The sequence below is a fragment of the Budorcas taxicolor genome, chromosome 5 (assembly GCF_023091745.1).
Source record: "Budorcas taxicolor isolate Tak-1 chromosome 5, Takin1.1, whole genome shotgun sequence".
Lineage (NCBI taxonomy): Eukaryota > Metazoa > Chordata > Mammalia > Artiodactyla > Bovidae > Budorcas > Budorcas taxicolor.
In genome coordinates this window covers 67,563,033-67,587,812 of record NC_068914.1, presented here as the reverse complement: position 1 = coordinate 67,587,812, position 24,780 = coordinate 67,563,033, and the positions used below count along the sequence as shown (strand labels likewise).

The window sequence follows — 24,780 nt, the reverse complement described above, 5'->3', positions numbered from 1 at the left end:
TACAGACAGTATGGAGATTCCTTAAAAACTAGGACTAAAACTACCGTATGACCTGGCATTCCTACTACATTTTAATTTTTGATTTAAGATAGGAAATGTGATTTATTTAAATAGCTGACATGTGATTGGAAATGTTTATTCTGTAATTGTATTTTAGTTTATATAAGTAAAATTCAATAAAACATAATTTAAAAACACTTTTAGTGCCAGAAAAACAAGCCTGTAACTATGTAGACTGAGGTAGGTGGCATGAGTGCGAATCATGTTAAACTTGTTAAGTGAATGTTCATATGGGCGAACGGAAACTGCAGCTTGGACTCATGCTGACCGGAGTCTGCTTTTCCTTCCCTAACTTGTGTGTGCCAAATAGGAAGCATCTGGCTTTCCTCTGTTGAACTGAGTCCAAATATCCCCAGATAATTGGACTGCTAAATGTTTTCATTGAAGAACTGCAGTTTCAGGTTCATGTGGTGATTTGAAGTATTATTATTAGTTTTTGGCAGTTTGATAGAGACAGGAGGATACATTTGGAATTTGAGACATAAGAAAATGCCAGCTTTGTCTCCAGGGCACTTGATATCTGTTGTAACTATGTGTTCTTCCCCTGCTCTAGTGGGAAAAAGGAAAATCTCCAATTGCTTTACTTTAGCTTGATTTTGTAAGAGGCTTGTTGCCTATCATTTCAGGCTTAAGACTTTTAAACCAGTTCAAATTATGCAGATGTTTGTGGAATCAGTTTTATTAGTGCCTGCTTTCCTTATGCTGCCACCGTTTAAAAGTTCAACAACTTAAGTTTATTTTGCACTACTTTTGTAGTAGGTTTTTAACCTACTGTTGTTCCTTTTCTCAGCATTCCGAAATAAAAGAAAAAGAAGTAGGAATGAAGAAACATGAAGAAAATGGGGCTAAACTTACCATGCAGATCACAGCATTAAATGAGAACTTGGGCACCATAAAGAAAGAGTGGCAGTCCAGTCAACGGAGAGTCAGTGAACTCGAGAAACAGACGGACGACTTACGGGGTGAAATTGCAGTACTGGAAGCAACAGTTCAGAATAACCAAGATGAAAGGAGAGCACTACTGGAAAGGTGGTTGATGTCTAGTGAAATTAGTTTATTTCCATGCTAAGTGATAAAAAGATTGTATTTCACATTAAAGCAAAATAGAAGTTTTGAGAGAAGTGCACCTACAGGTTATTTAAGCAGCTATTCAAAAACTAACCCTTCCAACAATCATATAGGTAAAAGTAATGTATTATGTTTAAAGTCACTGAAGTGGTTATCTGTATACAGTGAAGGTCTGTAATGATTTTTCTTTTTAAATTATGTTTTGCATTCCATTTTAGGTGTCTTAAAGGAGAAGGTGAAATAGAAAAGCTTCAAACCAAAGTACTAGAATTGCAAAGAAAGCTGGATAATACAACTGCAGCAGTGCAGGAGCTAGGCAGAGAGAATCAGTCCCTTCAGGTACGTCACCTGCTAATATGAGGCACTTGTTTAGCCTAGAATTTCCCTTAGTGAAAAGCATATTTTTCACATTAAAAAAGAAAACCTCATATTTAATAATACTTTTAAATGGCTACTGAGTTGCAGCAGTACTATAGGTGTTATGGGTCATTAAATATAAGATTTAAAGAATTTATCTGAGAGATCTCAACAATTAGAGTCATGTCATTCATGAATTGACATTACTGGGAAAAGTCAAGAACGCAAAGGAATGAACGAGTCCTTGTGTGTTGAAATGATCTCATTATATGCTCAGCGTTCCAAGGAAGGATTGCTTGATCCTTAGGATTAGAATGCATTTGAATTCATCGAAGGTTAGAAATTACCAACACCTTTGAGAAACAACATTTGCTTTACTTATTGTCATTCATTTGTAGCAACTTTTGATAATGGAAGGTGACCAAGGTATTTCTGATTTTTAAAAATGTACCTGTTTTAAAACTTGGGCACCAAGTTAGAAATTATCAATCATTGTTTATAGTTTTGAGTACTATTTATTGAAACTTTTTCTCTTTAATAGATCAAACATACACAAGCGTTGACTAGAAAGTGGGCTGAAGACAGTGAAGTACAAAACTGTATGGCCTGTGGGAAAGGCTTTTCCGTAACAGTGAGACGGGTAAATGGTTTTATTACTATAGTTTTGGATTTTATTCCTTGGTGACAGTGTTTTAACCATTAGAATTGTCCTGCATTTGACAGACTTTAAAAGTTTTGGCATTTATTAACTTTAATTTATAACTACGTAGAATAATTAAATTTCATGCACTCTAATTTCTTTCTAGCCCATGTGTTTCAATTTTAGTTTTATATTCAATCATTGTCTTCCTACTGAGTGACTCTCTGGAATAATCATTTTCTGAACCAGTGCATTCATGGTCAATTCAAGCTTTAGTCAGACATTTATATTCCTATAGAAGAAATTACACCTGACACATTTTGCAAATAGGAATAGTTTTTCACTTGATAGAGGTACTTTATTAAGGCATTTATTAAAATCCTACAAAGGTTCTGAGAATTCCAAGATAAATTCCATATTTAATGTTTAGTATTTGACTAAATAGGAAGCATTCAAATTAACGAAAGGGATTAAATTGATATTGACATTTTATGTTATTAAATAGTACATCAATTACTTGAAAGTTAATATACTTTCACAGTGAAGCTTACTTTCTTCTTGTGGTCTCATAATACTTTTGGTATAGTTTTTATGCTTGAAAATGTTCAATTTCTGTCATTTACAGCATCACTGCAGACAGTGTGGAAATATCTTCTGTGCTGAGTGTTCAGCCAAAAATGCCTTAACTCCTTCTTCCAAGAAGCCTGTTCGTGTCTGTGATGGATGTTTCAATGACTTGCAAGGATAATGGGTTATCACAACTTCAAAGTAATATTACAGTAACATTAGATTTTTAATAAAATGCACTTAATAGAGGTCCTGGACTACTACTATTTGATTTGGACAGTGGTTGCAATACTAAACCAAATTAGAATTCGTATATTTTGGAATGTTATCAAGTAAAATTCTTCTATTTTTGTGAGACTTGAGTTCATCTTTCTCCATTTAACCCTGGAATAGCTTTCATGCCAAGTTTAGAAGTAGCCAATGAAATGTAAATAAATTTTGGATGGAAAATAACAATGTATTTTTTTAAATATAATTTCACTGTTCAGAAATGATATGAATACACTTCCATAGCTGCTGCTTTCTCCCAAATTTAGTGTATGGAAATGTACATGGGTGATGTTACCCTATCAGATATATTGCACAATAACACATTGATTATATTAAATATTCTCATTATAAAGTCATGCACAGAACTATAAAGTTTTCTTTTTTTCTTATATATAGGTCCATAGCTCAGTTGCATTGTTACAGATTTACTACTCAAGTGTTCTAAATACAGATTATGTATTTAAATATGTATTAACCATGAATTCAAACATGGTTTTTATGTTAACTATATTAAGTTCTCTTGGGTGAATTTTATGGCAATCTCTTTAAAATTAATTTGCTTATTTTATGACTCTCCATATTTTATCTGTATTATAGTTATTCTCGGGTTGTATTTAAAGATAAGGGTTAATTTTTCTTTTTTGTCTTTCTAACTGATTTTTAAACTCCCACATAGTCTTAATTAAAAATCCTACAAAACTTACCAGCCTCACCCCCAGTTGGAAGGTGAAAAACATAAATTGTGTAATGGTCCTATACTATTTAAGCAGGAAGTCTTCTGAGATTAGCTTTCATTTTATATCCTCATTTCCTCTCATTTTCTCTCTCCAGCATCTTCAGGAATCTGAATTTGCTTTTTTTAATGGATCTTCTCTTTTGAAGGTAATTTGGTTTAACCTTCTCAAGTATAGCTCAGCTTCACTGTAATTGTGTTATAGTTTTGCATCTTAAAGCTAGTGACTGGTATTGTTATAGTCTTATCTGTGAAAACAAATATGGCAAGGAGACATTAAATATCCTGTTTTATATTTTCTACTTAGCTAACAGGGAAGAGTTTTTTAAAGTTTTGAACTTGACTTACATTTTAAACTACATTTGGGGTTTCATATCAACTCTGTATCTGTTTACTTTGCAAAAATACTGCTATGAAATTACCTTGAAATAACAGTTGGATAATAGAGTATCGCCAACCCCTATATTAAAACCAGAACTGAAACAGAATGACTAATTGAGGGTAATTAAAAATTGGATTTGTATGCTACACAATGGAATTAAACTTTATCATAGTCTTAATTTGGAAAACTGGAAAACATCTGAAAAGTCATTAATATTGATTTATTACTCTAAGAAGAAATGTAAAGTTATGTATTCACTCAGTGCAGTCATTTGGTAATGGGGGAGGGTGGGGCCTAGTAATCCATTTACAGTAAGTGCTTTCAAGTATCATGCTGAAATGATCATGTTATATTCTTCCTATAATGTACACAAACTAAAAGAGATTGCCATATATTCATTAATTATTTAAAAAATCAATTTAAGTAAACTCTGTTGTCAGTAGCTATCAAGGACCCTGACTGAATCCCTGGACTCAGATAAAACACACATCCTTGAGCATAAATATTGAAGAAATATAATGGTTCCTTATTAAAAATAAGCTGGATAATAGAAATTATGCATTTTCATATATTTACAATTCAAATACTCTCTAATTCTATACTTAAAATTGATAAGCATGTTGGAATAACATTCACAGCACAGTTGTTCTTTTTAATGATAATGAAACTTCATGAGAAATTTCCTGGAATATTTGTTCACTTCATCTCCTAATTGGGCACACTGAAGGCCTTTCCCTGCCTTGTTCCCCCTGCCCACATATTCCTAAAAAAATTGTGGGGACAACAAATACATATGTGTTTGAGTATTCTCTACTTTTCATCTAGCTAATCTTACTTTATAAGCCCCAAATAATTTGACTACATATTAAGTAGAAGTGAAACCTAAAATTTAGCCATTAGTCTCACCAACAAGGTATTTTGGAAACAAAAGGTTTTCTTTTTAATTAAAAAGTCATCCTCTTAGTGCTTACTGGTTCTACATTTTAGATGTCTGCTAGGACTGTCAGTGATTTAGAGCTGGCACATATGGAGTCCCAGCTCTAATGCAAAGCATATTGGCATCACGTTAGTAAATTTGTAGCCCCAGCACAGAAGTGTGAGTTAATAATCAAGTCTTGCTGGGTTAGTGTACAATAAACTATACCTACGGAATTTTTAGTAGAAGACAAAGCTGCTGTTATAGGATTTATTTTGAAGAAAAAAAGAGGGAAACAAACACAAAAACCTCAATGCAATGTATAATTTTGTTCAACTACCTCTTAATGTGGAATTAGTTTAATAGTTTCCTCACAGTAATGTTAAATAGTAACTGCCAAATTTGTTAGTTCCCCATCTCTGTTGAAAAAAATTATGATTATTTTATAGTTTGGAGAACTTTAAAGACACTTTTTTTTTTTACTGTGCATTTGCATAAAGATGTTTAGCTTTTAAGTGGAGAGCAAATTATGATCATATATTTTGATATTATTCATGACCTATTTGACTAGTTTTTTTTTAAATGCACTTTGGCTATGAAACCCTGGATGATTTGATCCATAAGATTTAAATGTGCCATCAATTTCGTATGCCTAGACATGAGCTTGATGAATGGTATTCTGTGATTATGTAATGTGCCACACATTATTGTCTTAATTGCCCTTTGCCTGAATTTTAATGATCAGTTATTGTTGCAGATGTGAATATTGTGTATAAACTTACTAAATTTATGTAAAATTGTATAAAAAATAGAATTGGAAATAGCTAGGTTCTCTCTGTGTAGAAGTAATGAACTTATTGGAACATGATGCAGTTATGTCTATGACATTCTGTACTTCCTGAACTGGATCATATTCATAGTTTCTGTAGATAATTTTGCATGAATATTTTCTCCTTTAGATTTTGGATTCATTGTATTGTTTACTATTTGTGATCATGTAGTTGTGCCTTATTTGTGAGAGAGTTTAGCTCAGTAAATACTGCGGTTTCTAAACTCAGTGAGTGGAAGATTATTGATTATAAATGTAACTGATAAATTACATAACGTTTAAATCTGTATAAAGAACAATGGAAGGATCCTTTATTGAATTGTTGCTTTTTAAAAAAAAATGCTAAAGACATTAAAAATCATTTCTTTCTAGTATATTCTGTGACAATTATTTTGTCAAATAATTTTAAAAGAACGGCTGATATCTTATTTACAGACTTAGAACTTTGCAGTTGCATATAGGCAGTGGGTGTGCTTTAATGTTCAACTTAGAATAGTAAGTTCATAATTTCAAGAGAAATTACTAGTGCTATTTTGGTTGAGACATCACCTTTTCACTCCATTATTGCAGAGAATTAGCAAAACAAAAATATTAAACAATATTAAAGAATATTAATCTCGTTTCACTGTACCTTTAATAGCTGGGCGGCCACTTAACGATACTTTTCTGATGGCTTAATGTGCTGTTGCTTTTTGCTGTCCCCCCACCTTCAGGAAGCAAAGTTTTAGAAGCGATTTTTCAGTTTACACTAATGTGTTTTCTCTGAAGTGAACGTATATATGCTCAAACACTTCTTAGATGTGTTCTTTTGTGAGCTTTATAAAATTCGACTTCAAATACATGGCATCTTATTTAAATTTTATTGTGGTAAGAACAGTTAATATGAGATCTACCCTCTTTTAAGTGTACAGTACAACAGATCTCCCAAGTGCACTCATATTGCTTAACTGAGACTTTATGCCCATTGATTGATTAGGAACTCCCCGTTTCCCTCTACCCCTTGGCAACTATCACTCCACTCTTTGATTCTATGAACTTGAGTATTTTAGAAACCTCATATAAGTGGAATCATGCAGTATTTGTCTTTCTGCAACCGACTGATTTCCCTTAGCATAATGTCCTCAGGCTTCATCTATGTTGTTGCCTGTTTCAGAATTTACTTCTTTTTCAGGGCTGAGCAGAATTCCATTGTCTGTACATACCGGTTTCTTCATCCACTCATCTGCTGGTGAACATTGAGGGTTTTCCGCATCTTGGCTATTGTGAATAGTGCTGCAATGAACACAGGAGTGCTAATATTTCTTTGTATATAGTATATTCTGAAGCTGTTTTACATCTTAACTAATTAAATTTACATGTTAGTCTTTTTTTCTCCCTTTAATGAGAGTTAAGGGAGAAATTTGTTTTTATACATACGTGTTTACTGGCCTCATGGAATGAAAAGGAATCTTGAGAGACCACCTAGTCCCCTGCTCTTTCCCTAGGCTGGCTGATTTCTAGAAAACCTTGCAAGATGTTTTTTTTCTAAAAAATACATAAATTAGTTTTCATCTCTAAGAACTTAATTCTCCTGTACTTTCTTAGACACTGACAGTAGTTACTGGTTTTCCTTTCATTTTTACTTACTCCTAATAAATATGACATTATTACACAGGCTGTGACCCTCCCTTCTAATAGTGCTTGGCCCTTTAAAAGCGCTGTTATGCTACACTTGCCCACACTGCCTGGTTTACATGGTGAAACATGCATTCTTCTCAAAGAATTAAGTGTTCACAACACTTCCTCAAGCGTCATCCTCTCTATCCCATTCTCCAGCTTAAAGAGATCAGTTTAAGTATCATTTGTTTTGTGGTCCAAGTTGATAAATATACTACTTCTATCCTGGAAACTGCAAAAAGTACTGTGTCTGAAATTGTCTAAAATGAAAATCACAAATTTAAATCTGAGAATATGAACTAATTCCTTACCTGCAGTTAACAGTATATTCCACCATGATAATAATTCAAGCTGCCTTTCTTGGCAAGAATTCTAATGATGTTTTAAGTCCTACCAAATAAGATGCAGTACTGTGCTAACTCACACATATTCAAAACCAGAAAATTTTATGACGAACTCCATTATTCAAAAAGTGAGATTTAGAGAATATGCTACTATTTCTATGAAACCTCCCAAGTAAAACAAGTAAAATTAGAACAGATAATTGCTTTTTTCTCAAAACAATGGAATTTAGTCTTTGGGATTTTCTCCAAGTTAAGAGTATTATGAAGTATACCTGAGATAAGTAAACTGTTGGAGACTAGGAATTTAAAAACCGCTACTAAGATGAAGACATTATTATTCATTGCTTAATATGCTAAAAGAGCAATCCAACTTTGTATGAGGTAGGATTGTAGAGCAGTAAAACTGATTTATAAGTCAGGTAGGAGACTTGGTTTCAGTTCAGACAGTCGCTCAGTCATGCCCGACTCTTTGCGACTGCATGAATCGCAGCACGCCAGGCCTCCCTTTCCATCACCAACTCCCGGAGTTCATTCAGACTCGCGTCCATAGAGTTGGTGATGCCATCCAGCCATCTCATCCTCTGTCGTCCCCTTCTCCTCCTGCCCCCAATCCCTCCCAGCATCAGAGTCTTTTCCAATGAGTCAACTCTTCACATGAGGTGGCCAAAGTACTGGAGTTTCAGCTTTAGCATCAGTCCTTCCAAAGAACACTCAGGGCTTATCTCCTTTAGAATGGACTGGTTGGATCTTGCAGTCCAAGGGACTCTCAAGAATCTTCAACACCACAGTTCAAAAACATCAATTCTTCGGCACTCAGCTTTCTTCACAGTCCAACTCTCACATCCATACGTGACCGCTGGAAAAACCACAGCCTTGACTAGACGGACCTTTGTTGGCAAAGTAATGTCTGCTTTTGAACATGCTATCTGGGTTGGTCGTAACTTTCCTTCCAAGGGGTAAGTGTCTTTTAATTTCATGGCTGCACTCACCATCTGCAGTGATTTTTGGAGCCCCAAAAGTAAAGTCTGACACTGTTTCCCCATCTATTTGCCATGAAGTGATGGGACCAGATGCCATGATCTTCGTTTTCTGAATGTTGAGCTTTAAGCCAACTTTTTCACTCTTTCACTTTCATCAAGAGGCTTTGAGTTCCTCTTCACTTTCTGCCATAAGGGTGGTATCATCTGCATATCTGAGGTTCTTGATATTTCTCCCGGCAATCTTGATTCCAGCTTGTGCTTCTTCCAGCCCAGTTTCTCATGATGTACTCTGCATATAAGCTAAATAAGCTCGGTGTCAATATACAACCTTGATATACTCCTTTTCCTATTTGGAACCAGTTGTTGTTCCATGTCTAGTTCTAACTGTTGCTTCCTGACCTGCATACAGATTTCTCAAGAGGCAGGTCAGGTGGTCTGGTATTCCCATCTCTTTCAGAATTTTCCACAGTTCATTGTGATCCATACAGTTGAAGGCTTTGGTATAGTCAATAAAGCAGAAATAGATGTTTTTCTGGAACTCTTTTGTGGATGTTGGCAATTTGGTTTCTGGTTCCTCTGCCTTTCTAAATCCAACTTGAACATCTGGAAGTTCACAGTTCACATACTGCTGAAGCCTAGCTTGGAGAATTTTGAGCATTACTTTACTAGCGTGTGAGATGAGTGCAATTGTGTGGTAGTTTGAGCATTCTTTGGCATTGCCTTTCTTTCGGATTGGAATGAAAACTGATCTTTTCCAGTCCTGTGGCCACTGCTGAGTTTTCCAAATTTGCTGGCATATTGAGTGCAGCACTTTCACGGCATCATCTTTCAGGATTTGAAATAGCTCAACTGGAATTCCATCACCTCCACTAGCTTTGTTAGTAGTGATGCTTTCTAAAGCCCACTTGACTTCACATTCCAGGATGTCTGGCTCTAGGTGAGTGATCACACCATTTTGAATATCTGGGTTGTGAAGATCTTTTTTGTACAGTTCTTCTGTGTATTCTTGCCACCTCTTCTTAATATCTTCTGCTTCTGTTAGGTCCATACCATTTCTGTCCTTTATTGAGCCCATCTTTGCATGAAATGTTCCCTTGGTATTTCTGATTTTCTTGAAGAGATCTCTATAGTCTCTCCCATTCTATTGTTTTCCTCTATTTCTTTGCATTGATCGCTGAAGAAGGCTTTCTTATCTCTTCTTGCTATTCTTTGGGACTCTGCATTCAGAGGCTTGTATCTTTCCTTTTCTCCTTGGCTTTTGCTTCTCTTCACAGCTATTTGTAAGGCCTCCTCAGACAGCCATTTTGCTTTTTTGCATTTCTTTTCCATGGGGATGGTCTTGATCTCTGTCTCCTGTACAATGTCATTAACCTCCGTCCATAGTTCATCAGGCACTCTATCAGGTCTAGTCCGTTAAATCTATTTCTCACTTCCACTGTATAATCATAAGGGATTTGATTTAGGTCATACCTGAATGGTCTAGCTGTTTTCCCTACTTTCTTCAATTTAAGTCTGAATTTTGGTTTCATTATAGATACAGATAAAATAAGATGCTAGAATTCATATCAGACCCAAGTAGTGGGCATTGTTTTATGACATGCATCCACCTGGTCATCCATTATGAACTGTAACAGCCTCATACTTCCTTCACCCCACTTTCAAGCCTGACTGAAGCATTATGAGATACTCTGGGATAACAACACGTGAATACTTTAGAAGAAATTCCTCAGGGTTCAAATTTGTTGAAGCCATTATTACTCTACCCTGAGGAGTACCTATAGCTCAAATTCTGAAACTTCTTTAAAATGCTTATTCTAGATAATCCCTAGGTTAAGTGCTACAAGTTTGAATGAAAGAATACCTTAATCCCTAATGTCTAAAAAGGTGTGCCACTTGATTTAGGTCCCTAAATTTCCGAGGATTCTGCAGGCAAAGTGAATGAGGACATTTTCTTGGTTTCTTGACTCTTGGTGAAGCAAGAGATTGCTGCTGTTATTTGTGCTATCCATGTTCTCTGTTAAAAAATATAGTGAGGAGAGAATGTTAAACTGACAATTTCTCACATATTTGGATTAATATTTTCCTTTGTATTCATTGACTTGCTCTTTAAAACTGAAGACTGATGAAACATTTGCCTGTCTCCCATTTTCTGTCTTAATTAGAATGTATCATCAATACCTCTACTCACATGAATGCAAATGGATTAGATGAGTATGATATTTTGGATAAACAGTTGTGAGTAATCAAGAAACCATAATAGTTAAGGATGACTAATTACAAAGATGAGTACTGGGAATGTAAGTAGTTTAAAAATTGAATTTCTTAAATTTCCCCTTTGTGTGGAAATAGAAGTTTTTAATCCGCTGGCATAACTTGAAAAACAGACTGAGGGAAGAAGTCGAGTCCTTGAGCACAATGCAGCCTTCCAGGAACTGGCCACACTGCTGTCCTAAGGAAAGCCTACCAGGGAGAGGCGAAAATGGAAACTCCTACGACATAGACACCAGAGCCAGGTACGCAGCTGCCCTGCAGCTCCACAGCTGTAAAAACAGGGACCTATTTTCAAACAGGAGACTCGGTGGTTCATTACTGCAGGAGCCCCTCACTTAAGCTGGCATCATACTGTTTGCATACAGGGCTTTGAAATTGATTACATCTTAAAAGCATGCAATCCAAAGCAATTTTACCCTAATTTCCTATAGACCTCCCAGAAGTCAGAGGCAGCTTCTGCTGCAGGAGAAACAAGGGAGGCTGTGTCAACACTGGGGATGTAAGAAAACGGTCAGTGCTGAGGTTTCTGAGCCTGATGTGGTTAGATAGTCATATCCTTCCTGTCCTACCAACTTGACAAAACTTTCCTTTCAGTGTTTCTTAGTGAGTTTGGAGTGAGATTTTTTTCCCTCTTATGTCTGAAGAATCATAACCTACAAAGCTGAAATACATACCTTGATGTTTTCCGTTTGGGCCTGTAATAAGAATGCCGCTATACATTGTCGGTATCTGTTTTCATGTTGTATGAGGAAAGCATTTCTCAGCCCAAAGACTAGAAAAAGGTTAAGGACAAAACAACAAAGCATTCAATATGAAATCCATAGTTTCTCAGCCTAAGAAGCTGGATTTTTGTTTATTAATGTGTGGGAGTTTTCTGTCCTATGTCTATGAGAGAGCCCACTTAACTATGCAGACCTTTTCTTCCTTAGCCAACAACTTCCCGACTTGATGAAATACATTTGTGGCTTAAGTGATGGGAAATGTGTTCCTCCCGAAGGAAGAAGCTTAGCATATTAGACAGACTTTGTGAAAAATAATCAGTTTCTTTGACCACTACCCCCACTCCCGGCACTCCTTTTCTTGTACTTAAAGGGAAGTTAAACATCAAGAGAAGGGTTAAACAAATTAAGATGTGGCGAACATACAAAAACCACCTGAATACTTCACAGTGGTCCAAGAAAAGCGCCCCCCCGCCCCCAAAAAAAGGACTCAAATAAAATCCAACATCCACCAAAATTACGTGAAATGTAAAGCAAAAACAAAAAAACGTTGGCATGGTTTCTGTGTTTGAAAAGAAATGGTCTGTTCTGTCGTTTCCTAGCAGATTTCCCTGGGAAAGCAGATTTCCTTTCTTTTTATTAATACAGCTGGAGCTCTTAAAATGAAAGTTTGTCCTTGAATTATTTATACAGCACCAGTTCAGCAGCCTATATATTCTTTCTATAGTCAATTTATGTCTAGGAACAAAGCCAAACCAGGTCATACCAAGTACTACAGAGAGGAGGAGGATAGGGTGCCCCTTCCTGGCTGATCATTATTAAGCTGATGCTTGTTCACAGTCCTTGTTCCTATTCCTTGAAGTTCGTGGATTTAATTCATACTCATTGAGGCAAGTTGAGCCTCATTTCGGAACTGAAGCAAATACGAGACTTTTATTTTCTTAACTGTAAGAACTACTTAAGTCCTACAAACTATAACAGTCTAACCCTCATAATTCCTAAATTCTACCACAACAAAGCCTGACAAGGTCATGAAATTCTGTCCAGCTTTTCTGGGGTGAGAGAACTTAAACCTATTAAAATGATTTTCTGGAAAAAAGATCTGGCTGTATTTGTTTAACTGCCTGATTTTTCTCCTTGTAAATTCCCTGCAGCAAGTGAGGCTTTAAAGATCAGGTGGTGGTTCTTGGCTGGATTTCAGAATCCATTTTCCTCATAATTGTATCTGTAGTTCTCAGTTATTTAAAGTATCCCTCATCTGTTTGGTTTGTAATATGAGTACTAAAGATTTCATAAGCAAAAGTACCTGGAATGGTGAGGCTTATCAGATAAAAGAAGGTGATAATAAATAAAAAAAGGAGTAGCTCTTTTCTCCCTGATGTTCTAATATAATAATTAACAATAGCTGACATCATTTATTAAGCACTTACTATCACTAGGCACAGTGCTATGTATTTTTTCCTTATCGTCATTTAAACCACAGATCAACTTTATAAGAGGTCAACTTACCCTGAGTCACCAAAACAATCTTGAAGAACCACCTCGGTGCTGCAGGAATCAGTGCTCCCCGACCCCAGACTAGACTGCAGTGACCAAAAGAGTATGTATGGTTCCAGCACAAAAACAGACACAAAGATCAATGAAAGGACGAAAGCCCAGAAATAAACCCATGCACCTATGGTCATTTAATCTGCAGCAAAAGAGGCAAAGATACATAATGGAGAAAAGACAATCCCTCCAATAAAGGAGCTGGGAAAACTGGACAGCTATGTGTAAAAGAATGAAATCAGACCACTACGTAACACCATATACACACCAAAAAAACACAACCTCAAAATGGATTAAAGACTTAAAAGTAAGACTGGATACTGTAAAACTCCTAGAGGAAAACATAAGTGGGATGCTCTTTGACAAAAATAGCAATATTTCTTTGGATTTATCTCCTAGAATAATGGGAACAAAAGGAAAAACAAACAAACGGGACCTAATTAAATTTAAAAGCTTTTGCAGAGCAAAGGAAACCATAAACAAAAAGACAGCCTACAGAACAGGAGGAAATATTTGCAAATGATGCAGCTAACAAGGGATTCATTTCCAAAATAAACAGCTTATACAACTCAGCATCAAAAAAGCAAATAACCTAATAAAAAATGGGCAAAAGACCTAAACAGGCATTTCTCCAAAGGAGACATACAGATGGCCTACGGGCACATGGCAAGATGCTCAACATCACTCACTATTAGAGAAATGCAGATCTCAGCTACAATGAGGTGCCACCTCACATAGGGCAGAATGTCCGTCATCAAAGTCTACAGACAGTATCTGCTGCAGAGGGTGTAGAGAAACGGGAACTCCCCTACACCACTGGTGGGAGTGTAAACTGCTGCGACCATTGCGGAAAACAGTATGGAGGTTCTACAAAAACCTGAAAACTACCCTATGACCCAGCAATCCTGCTTCTGGGTATCTATCTGGAAAGACAAAAACTAAAATTTGAAATGATACATGCACCCCAATGTTCATAGCAACACTATGCTAGTAGCCAAGACATGGAAACATCCTAAATGTCCATCAACAGATGACCACACACACATATTACTCAGCCATAAAAAATAATAGTGCCATTCCCAGCAACATGGATGGACCTAGAGAGATGTAAAGTGACATCTTAACAGAGAAAGACAAACACAGTGTTTCTTATGGAATCTAAAAAAGGCATACAAATGAGCTTATTTACAAAACAGACTCAGAAAAAAAAATCTTAATTATCAAAGGGGAAAGGTAAGGGAGGGATATATTAGGAATTTGAGATTAACAGATACACACTACTATATCAACATCATGTCTGACTCTGCAACCCCATGATCTGTAGCCTGCCAGGCTCCTCTGTCCATGGAATTTTCCCGGCAAGAATACTGGAGTGGGTTGCCATTTCCTCCTCCAGCGGATCTTTCCGACCCAGGGATGGAGCCTGCATCTCCTGTGTCTCCTGCACTGACAGGTGAATCTGTCACCCTTGTGCCACCTGGGAAGCCCCACTGTATCAACATACGAAACAGATGAAGAGGCCTCCCCTGGTGGCTCAGTGGTAAAGAACCCACCTGCCAATGCAGCAGACCCGGGTTCGATCCCGATCCAGGAAGATCACACATGCTGCGGGCAGCTCAGCCTGAGTGCCACTGAGTGGGCCTGTGCCCTAGAGTCCAGGAGCCGCAACTACAGAGCCCGCATGCTGCAGCCTGCCGAAGCCGGCTGCCCTAGGGCCTGTGCTCCGCAACAATAGCAGCCACCGCAGTGAGAAGCCTGCATACTGCAGAGAGCAGCGCTCACTCACTGCAGCTAAAGAAAAGGCCACGCAACAGTGAAGACCCAGCACGGCCAAAGATAAACACAATTAAAAAGACATAAGCAACAGGACCTACTACACAGCGCAGGAACTGAATTCTTCGGTACCTTGTAATAACCTATAGTGGAAAAAAATCTGAAAAAAAGGTGTGTGTATAAAATGGAATCACTGCTGTATACTTGGAACACTGTAAATGCACTATACTTCAATTAAAAAAAAAAGTCAACTAATTCCAAATGAGGACACAGATTAGGTGTATTTTTCTAAAGTCACACAGCTTGTGAATGATATAGCCAGGATGTGAAACTAGGTTTCTGTCACTAGGGATGCACAATCCCTTCTTTTTCAGACTTTATTCTGTTTCACCCTACAGCTATTCTGACTCAGGCACTGTATCCAGACAGTTAAAATAATGACCAATGTTAATATTTAAAAACGAAATGGTAGTGACAAATTAAAAAGTAACAAAACATGGTGAAGTATGGTTTTAAAAAGGTATTGATTTTATTTAAAAAAGAAAGGAGAAAAAAAAGGAATACAAAAGAAAATACATGCATCTCCCAAGGGAATCCTGGGATGCCAGGTTTCCCAGAGTCCAGCTGTCTGGCGTGGCTGCGGCTGACTTGAGCCCAAGCTGCTTCCCTCTCCTGCTGGGGGATCACACACCTTCCTCCGCTCACATCCATAAATCCCAGCAGAATCTTCTAACTATGGGCCACTCTAGTAAGAAGGCTGTGTCCCTCTGAGATGCCCCTTTCTAAGCTTGCTCAGGAAAGCTCTCTGGTTTATGCAGATTTTGGCCTCTGCTCTAAGAGGCCTTAAGGCCTAGTTGTTTTTCAGCAAAGCTTCTATTTCTCCTAAGTAGAACAGACAAGGGAAGCGGAAGGCTCTAGTCTGGATGTAGGTTCCTCCCACCCCACTGGAGCCCGGCTGCTCTTGGGGAGAGTTTGGATACATTCAGGATTTAAACATTCAAATATACAACCTAGTTACATAACATAGTGATGCACAGTGTGGCTATTATTATTACCTGTTGGTGTCTTCAGGGTGCAGTGTTGCTGTGCCATGTATAGGCTGGTCCCCTGCTAGTGAGTAGGGACCAGCTAGCCCAGGGCTGCGGAGAAGGCAGTGGCACCCCACTCCAGTACTCCTGCCTGGAAAATCCCATGGACGGAGGAGCCTGGAAGGCTGCAGTCCATGGGGTCGCTGAGGGTCGGACACGACTGAGCGACTTCACTTTCACTTTTCACTTTCACGCACTGGAGAAGGAAATGGCAACCCACTCCAGTGTTCTTGCCTGGAGAATACCAGGGACGGGGAGCCTGGTGGGCTGCCGTCTATGGGTCGCACAGAGTCGGACACGACTGAAGCGACTTAGCAGCAGCAGCAGCAGCAGCCGCATCCCAGGGCTGCTGCGCTGGGTGCTTCAGGGCTTGCCCTGTCCTCCCTGTCCTCCCCTCCTTGGGGCAGGAAGGCACTCTCCTCCTGCTGTCTTTGCTGGTCTCCTATGAGCCTGTACCCAAGGCAGAAAGAGGCCTGCTTCCTTTCGAACACTGCTGCCTCCCACCCAGTACTACGTCAGCCAAGACGTCCTTCAAGTCCCTCGGAGACCCAGGGCTTTCCCGACAGGATGTATTGATCTTTTGTTGTTCTGAGGACTTCATCTTTGTGACTCCAAGGCACTTACAGAGTGTCTGGTTCTCAGGAAATGCTTGAAAAACAAAAATATATATTTCTGATCTATACACGTGTGTATGTATGTACATACACATATTTATGTTTATTTCTGGCACTTTTCTATAGAGCAATTGCAGTAAAATATCTCAGGCTTTCCTCGCATGTCTTGGTTTACCAGCGCTTTAACAATAGCTTTGGTACTAAAATGATTAACAGACCTAGTATCAGCCATCATTTATTGAGTGCTTTACCTGCATTATTTAATTCTCATGACAACCAACTGGGGAAGATATTATCTTGATTTTATCAAGCTGAATTATGAACAAAGCTAGTGGAGGTGATGGAATTCCAGCTGAGCTATTAAAAATCCTAAAAGAGGATGCTGTTAAAGTGCTGCACTCAACATGACAGCAAATTTGGAAAACTCAGCAGTGGCTGCAGGACTGGAAAAGGTCAGTTTTCATTCCAATGCCAAAGAAGGGCAATGCCAAAGAATGCTCTAACTACCATACAATTGCCCTCATTTCACACACTAGCAAAGTTATGCTCAAAATCTTTCAAACTAGGCTTCAGCAGTATGTGAACTGAGAAACTTCCAAATGTACAAGCTGGGTTTAAAAAAGGCCGAGGAACTAGAGATCAAATTGCCAATATTCGTTGGATCATAGAGAAAGCAAGGGAATTTCAGAAACACACCTACTTCTGCTTCATTGACTACACTAAAGCCCTTGACTGTGTGGACCACAACAAATAGTGGAAAATTCTTTAAGAGATGGGAATACCAGACCACCTTACCTCTCCCCTGAGAAACCAGTATGAAGGTCAAGAAGTGACAGTTAGAACTGGACATGGAGTAACTGACTGGTTCAAACTTCAGAAAGGAGTATGACAAGGCTGTATACTGTCACCCTGTTTACTTAATGTCTATGCAGGGTGCATCATGCAAAATGCCAGGTCGATGAATCACAAGCTGGAATCAAGATTGTCAGGAGAAGTATCAACAACCTCAGAGAGGCATATGACAACCACTCTAATGGCAGAAAGTGAAGAGGAACTAAAGAGCTTCTAGATGAGGGTGAAAGAGGAGAATGAAAAAGCTGGCTTAAAACTCAACATTCAAAAAACTAAGATCATAGCATCCAGTCCCATCACTTCATGGCAAACAGATGGGGAAAAAGTGGAAACAGTGGAAAAATTAGGGTTAGGGGTTAGGGTTAGGGTTAGATTTTATTTTCTTGGGCTCAGAAATCAGTATGGATTGGTGACTGCAAATATGAAATTAAAACACTTGGTCCTTGGAAGGAAAGCTATGACAAACCTAGACAGTGTATTAAAAAGCAGAGACATCACTTTGCCAACAAAGGTCCATACAGTCAAAGCTATGGTTTTTCCAGTAGTCATGTACAGATGTGAGAGTTGGACCATAAAGAAAGCTGACTGCTGAAGAATTTCAATTTGTAGGGCTGGAGTGCTAGAGAAGACTCTTGAGAGTCCCTTGGACAGCAGAGAGATCAAACCAGTCAATCCTAAAGGAAATCAACCCTGAATATTCATTGGAAGGACTGAGGTTGAAGCTCCAATATTTTGGCCATTTGATACGAAGAGCTGACTCACTGGAAAAGACCCTGATGCTGGGAAAGACTGAGGGCAGGAGGAGAAGGGGGCAACAGAGGATAAGATGGTTGGATGGCATCACCAACTTAATAGACATGAGTTTGAGCAAACTCCAGAAAGTAGTGAAGGACAGGGAACCCTGGCATGCTGCATCCAATTGCAGCAAAGAGTTGGATATGACTTAGCAACTGAACAATACCTGTGGCTTAGAAAATTTACATATTGAATTGGACAAAAAGTTTGGAGGTTTTCCCGTAAGATCTTACAGAAAAGCCAGAATGAACTTTTTGGCCAACCCAATACCTTGCACACAGAGTCACACAGTTAGCAAGGGGCAAAGCTGGGTCATCGAAGTGTTGGAAGCAAGTCCTGCACTCCTTCCATAACTAGCCTGTAGAATGGGTGATATTTAACTACATGGAAACTCAGTATTATCTTTGTTGAAGATTTAAATTGGATTCATGTCCTGCTATCAAAAAAGGGCAACGTAAAACTCTGGGATGGCAAAGAGATGAGCTGAATGATGCACGTAAAACACATACCTGACACGTGGAGTGAATCGAGACCTCTGACAACCAATCTGTCTAGTGGAATGGGCTGATCAATTACTGTACACGAACCACCTTCTTTGATTACTGTTTGCAGCTCAGGAGTAAGTGAAGGGCACATTAAACCAGGGTCTGAGCCTCCAAGTTTCTGAAATTTAGGAGGAAATAATGCAAAAAACAGGAAATAAATACTGACACACATACTTACAGCACATCCTTAAACAAACTGATTTTTAGAAACAATTGTTTGAAATCCAGCTTACTACTCTTCTAGGATCTTGAAAAGCATTTCCCAAAGTACACAGTGATTTAAAACACAGTGTTTCTGAGCCCCAAGTTTAATCACCTGAATAAATAAATGGTCAGTTCCATAACTTGGGAACATTAAATCACCATCACATCACCAGAAAGATCTTTATTTCAAGTATCCCTCTGTAGTACTGAGTTAAATGAATGAGAAAGAGGAGCCTCATCTGGGCCCACTCTATCTATGGGATCTTACACTAAAATCTAAATAAATAGATTGCATGCTCTGTGATTTATAAATAACTGAAATTGTTTTGAATATATATGCTAAATTAAAAGAAAACAGATATCAAAAATTGTGATGTATATGAAGCAATTTGTGCACTAAATAGCAAAGAGAAATGAAAACACAACATTCTTTATTTCTTTTTCCAAAAAATAAATGGCACCTGATGCCTTCTCTGGGTGGTTATTTCTGCTCCTGTGAAGTCAATAAAATTCTCAGATTTATCAGACAGAAGAATTTAAATGGGAATTTAAAACAGGTAACATCCCTTATTTTAGAATCAAGTTGTGAAGCATGGAAGCAGAATATTATAACATGGTCAGTAATGAGTCACGGGCTCTGATCTGTGCCATTATGTAAAGAGAAGGTAAGCTGTGCTTAATGTCAGGTTTTGGAAAGGGGCAGAGATTTTTTTTTCAGGGCTTGACCTGTTCAGACATGCTAGTCTGGCAGCTAAAAACAGGAGGTCATCCAAGTTTCGAAACTGACTCTTACTATCTCCAACAGCCACTCCCTCCCCAACCAATCAACTATTCACAGATTGATTAATGGGTATCTATTTTATTGCTTGTGAGCTAAGTCATTTCAGTTGTATCTGACTCTCTATGACCCTGTGGACTGCTCCTCTGTCCACAGGATTCTCCAGGCAAGAATTCTGGAGCGAGTTGCCATGCCCTCCTCCAGGGGATCTTCCTGACCCAGGGCTTGAACCTGCATCTCTTACGTCTCCTACACTGGCAGGCAGGTTCTTTACCACTAGCGCCAAGTGGGAAGCCCATTTTTTTCTTATTGCGTATAGGCCCTTAAATTATTTAGCTTAACTAACCAAAAGGCCACTTTCCTGGTGGCTCAGTGGTAAAGAATCTGCCTGCTAACGCAGGAGACACAGGTTTGATCCCTGGGTCAGGAAGATCCCCTGGAGAAGGAAATGGCAACCCAACTCTAGTATTCTTGCTTAGGAAATCCCAGGGACAGAGGAGCCTGGTGGGCTACAATCCATGGCGTCGCAGAAGAGGTGGACATGACTTATCGACTAGGACGACAAACAACAGAAGCCAACATGCCATCCAGAAGCTTAGAATATTAAAATACCGAGAGATCTAGTCTCATGATCTTAACATCTGTGTCAGGCAAGCTATTGAGTAAAAGAGTGAGTGGGTTAGAACATTAAGTATCTCTGATGGCCAAGGAGAAACTGCAGCTCTTCCCACCTCTAAGAGCTGCAGAAAAGGCCCCTTCCTGAAAGCGCTTGCATCAGTCAGGGAACAGACCGTGAAATGGAAAAGTGGTGGACCATGAGACCCGTGGCTTAATGGGGAGTAACGACAACAATACTAACAATTAATACTTCAAGAGAAAAATCCCTAGTCTTAGAAGAGATTTTGTGGCTCTAGCCCTTGGTGACTCTTTTTTCCTGTGATGCCAACTGTACATCTATTTGGCATCTGCAGTTGTTAATTACAGGTAGACTCTGAGAGACCAGGGCCCCTTCCCACCCACACCTCCCGACATCATCACTTCTCAGGAAGGAGGTGCCCTTTCAAATGAGAATGCATTTGGCAGCATTTGGTTCCAAGAGGCGCCCGGCTCTGACAGCTTTCACTGTGGTGGACAATGTGGATGAGGAAAAGGCTGACATGGACAAAAGGATCTCCATTTCATTTGCCGAGGCTGGCCAGGCATAAAGTCCTGCGGCTTCTGGGACTCACCTCAAAAGTATACGGAGTTGAGTCATTCTAAAACTACACACACCCTCTGGCATCCTTATGAAATGGGACTCGCTTTTGTTACTGATGTTTTTCAGTTCAGAACTCTATGATGGAAAAAGCCAATATTTTTAAATGCCTCCATTTTATGGAGGGTAAAGTCTGATTTGAAGTACATGATTTTTTTCTCTTTTTAACAACTTATTCAGAAATATCTCTAAACTCATTCAACAGACTTATTTAGAAACAACAGACTTTTACCTTTTTGTTGCGCTTAGTTTTCGTAACTAAGAGGAAATCATCAAAGAGAAACAGATAAACATCTAGGAATCTTGTGCTTTCTGAGGAAAGAAAGAAGATGAAATTGGGGCTGGAAGTAGCAAGCAAAAGTTTTTTTTTTTTTTTTTAATCAAAGAAACCCTTTAGAAAACAACACAGAACAGGTATCTGGGTGCAGGAGGCTCAGGACTCAGGGGGCTCCAATCACGTGGGTCAGAAATCAACTGAGCTGATTTCTCCCTAAAGCAGAGACCTGATGTGAGCTCACTTCCAACTTTAAAGATATTAGTGACGCATTTCATGTGGATCTGAGATAACCTGGGTGATATCTGTAGTAGTTGATCAACAGTACACCAGCATTTTTGCCTCCTGACTCATCTGGGTGTCACTGGCAAAGGTATACGTTACTAGAGAAAAGGCACTTTGTCATTGCCGTGGACTGAACTGTATAGCCCCCCAATTCTTTGCGGAAGTCCCAACCCCCATTGTGTACTTGGACTAAGGAAGTAATTAAGGTTAGATGAAGGCTTAAGGGAGGACCCCGGTCTGGCAGGGTGAATATCATCCAAGACACACCAAGGCATGCGCGCTCTCTCTCTGCCACGTATGATGCTGAGAAAGCTGGAAAAAGAGCTCTCACCAGGAACCACATCAGTAGGCAACCTGATCTTAGACTTCCAGCCTCCAGCACTGTGAGAAATAAATGCCTCCTGTTGAAGCCGCCCAGCTGGCAGCATTTTCTTATGGCAGCCCTAGCTGACGAAGAGAGTCATTAAAGCAATTGTTTCTCAAGTTTTCCAATGTGCCTATACACGTTTAAAGTCTTCATGTAGCTTTATATTTACAACCTTTTCTTAATATCACTTTTGATGATAACTGAAGGCAAATAGGCTTTTCTGCTTTTCCCTAAGAAGGAGACAGCAGTAGAAAGGAAAAGTATTAGAGAGATCGCTCCCCTTCTGGGTTTAACTCTATCCCTTAGAAATTAGAAAAAGAAATGGTTAAATTTAAATGATTTGAGAGGAAAGGGTAGTCTTTTCAGAGGGTGATGTGATAGGCACTTAAAGGAAATATAAGGAAAATCAAGTAAATATTTTTTATTATTCTATTTGTTTGTTTATATTATTCTAGAAGTTCTTTCTTGTATACCCTGGAAATACAATGTCTAAGGTTAAATTAATAGATAAAATATCTAACACTCCCCTTCTTTAAGTTTAGAGGAAAGATACTTCCTATATTTGCCCAGAAGAGAAATTAGATATATTATTTAATCTTGAATTATCCTTGAATATTTTTTAGGTGTTTTCCATCTCTACTAGAAACTCCTTTTGGCAAACTGGGCTGCGGCAAAGACTGCAGGTGGTCCCTCAAAAACAATTGTTATTTTGTAGTAACGAAATTTCCAAGTTTTAGTGGGTAGTTGTTTACTTGTGAACAAATACAGGTGCCAGCTTTCCTTGTAGCTGAACGTGACCAAGTGACGAAATTCTGGCCAATGGGATATGCGTTAGAATGCAGGCAGAATTTAGTCACTTGGTCACATTCAGCTACAAGGAAAGCTGGAACCTGTATTTCCAAGCAGCCAACAAACGTTGAGCACCACGATGCATCAATGATCAAGGCAGAATCTTGCCTTCTAAGAGCTTTAATTGTAATAGAAGCAGACACATAATAAACACAGACAACATCTGAGATAAATTCAAGAACTGACAGTGCTAAAGGAAATATGGGATTATGAAAAAGGATGACTGAAGAGGGGCACTGTAGGCCTAAAGCTAGAGTATTCGTATTTACTATCCCAGGAGTCTGAAGCTATGGGTCACACAACCAGCTCTGAGGCTTACTAACCTGTGCGGTTCTTACTCTCACAGAGCCTGAACTGTGGGGTTCTCATCGCACTGCTGGCCTTCCCTGGTGGCTCAGCTGGTAAAGAATCCGCCTGCAATGTGAGAGACCTGGGTTCGATCCCGGGGTTGGGAAGATACCTGGGAGAAGGGAAAGGCTACCACTCCAGTGCTCTGGTCTGGAGAATTCCATGGACTGTATAGTCCATGGGGTTGCAAAGAATCGGACCCGACCGAGTGGCTTTCACTTCATTTCCTCGCACCGCTAGGGGACGGAGCAGCACCACTGGCTCGCCCAGTTCTGCAGCAGCGTGAATGCTGTTCTCTGGGTGCCACAGCTAGCTACTCAGCCATCACGCTGGCCTGAACTTCACTCATTTTTCTATTTAGAAACACCAATCTGTGGGGAGCAGTGCATTTGTGAAGGTTATGTGCCAGCATGAATTCTGATGGGAAGCTGGTTAAACTTCTAAAGTTATAAAAACTTGTACCTTTTGGGAATGAGAAAATGCACTTATTTAATCTTAACACTACAATTTTTAAGGCTAGAATAAATTCTGAAATGCATTAGTAGTAGGTATCACTGTTATCATTGCTATTACCATCGTCATCACCAACATTTACAGAAGAGATTAAGGAAATTTAAACAATTTCCCCAAAGCCCACCGTTGGTGCTAAAGCCCCTAATTCTTGGTCCAGTGCTTTTCCCGTTCAAAACAATATCCTATTTCTTCTAATATTATTACCCCCACCACATTTCCATGCCAACTCTGAGTCAAAGTCCCAGTGACTTTAAACTTGGTATGATGACACCTCCCCCTGTGATGATACCTGACTAACAGCATATACTGTTGGACAGGAGCCTGGTGTTCCTAATATTTACACAGGTCTTCCTTTTTGATCCACACCCATTTCTAACATTTTAGGATAGGCTAGTCCAACTCACTGTGTTGGGGAAGTTGGTGGACACAGGGAAGAGGTGAAATAAAATCTCTGATAATTCCAGGTGGAGGCCAAATTTTGGAGGGAAAGTCATATGACTGTACACAGAACTGTGTTTCGCCTCCTTACTTTAAGTTTTGGTTGGATTTGGCTTTGTCACAATGATATAGTTATTTCTGAAATTGTAAACAACATTAAAGAAAGTGTAAAACTGTTATCTTCTCAGAGGCAAGTGGGGGCAGGGGGGGGGGGTCTGCAGGTGGAGAATGGTTGAAAAACAAAGGCCCAGGCTCTTCCTACCTCACCTGCTTCGCTGCGGAGCCTTCAGGCTGGTCTCTCTGCTTTGTCTCCTCCACCCACTTTGCACACTGCTTTTCTGACCTCCTTCTTCAACAACTTTTAACCCTATTATGTCCCTGCGTGAGGACTCAGTGGCTTTCTGCTTTCTGCAGTTTCCTGGCTGGGTCCCTCTGGCTTCCAAGGCAGTTGCTAAAATTCTG

General features: G+C 39.0%; 2 protein-coding genes across 2 annotated transcripts in view; one reads left to right on the top strand and one right to left on the bottom strand.

Moving 5' to 3' along the window:
* Window positions 1–2,873, top strand: part of EEA1 (early endosome antigen 1) — a 96,740-nt gene extending 93,867 nt beyond the window's left edge. The window contains exons 27-30 of the mRNA XM_052640534.1: window positions 851–1,089; window positions 1,347–1,467; window positions 2,027–2,125; window positions 2,751–2,873. Coding sequence (XP_052496494.1) covers window positions 851–1,089; window positions 1,347–1,467; window positions 2,027–2,125; window positions 2,751–2,873 — 582 coding nt within the window. The remainder of the gene's footprint in view (window positions 1–850; window positions 1,090–1,346; window positions 1,468–2,026; window positions 2,126–2,750) is intronic.
* Window positions 2,874–10,708: 7,835 nt separating this feature from the next.
* PLEKHG7 (pleckstrin homology and RhoGEF domain containing G7) overlaps window positions 10,709–24,780 on the bottom strand; it is a 78,781-nt gene continuing 64,709 nt past the window's right edge. Inside the window, exons 13-16 of the mRNA XM_052640533.1 lie at window positions 21,477–21,556; window positions 18,972–19,125; window positions 11,748–11,845; window positions 10,709–10,816 (exon numbers count right to left, since the gene is read on the bottom strand). Coding sequence (XP_052496493.1) covers window positions 10,709–10,816; window positions 11,748–11,845; window positions 18,972–19,125; window positions 21,477–21,556 — 440 coding nt within the window. The remainder of the gene's footprint in view (window positions 10,817–11,747; window positions 11,846–18,971; window positions 19,126–21,476; window positions 21,557–24,780) is intronic.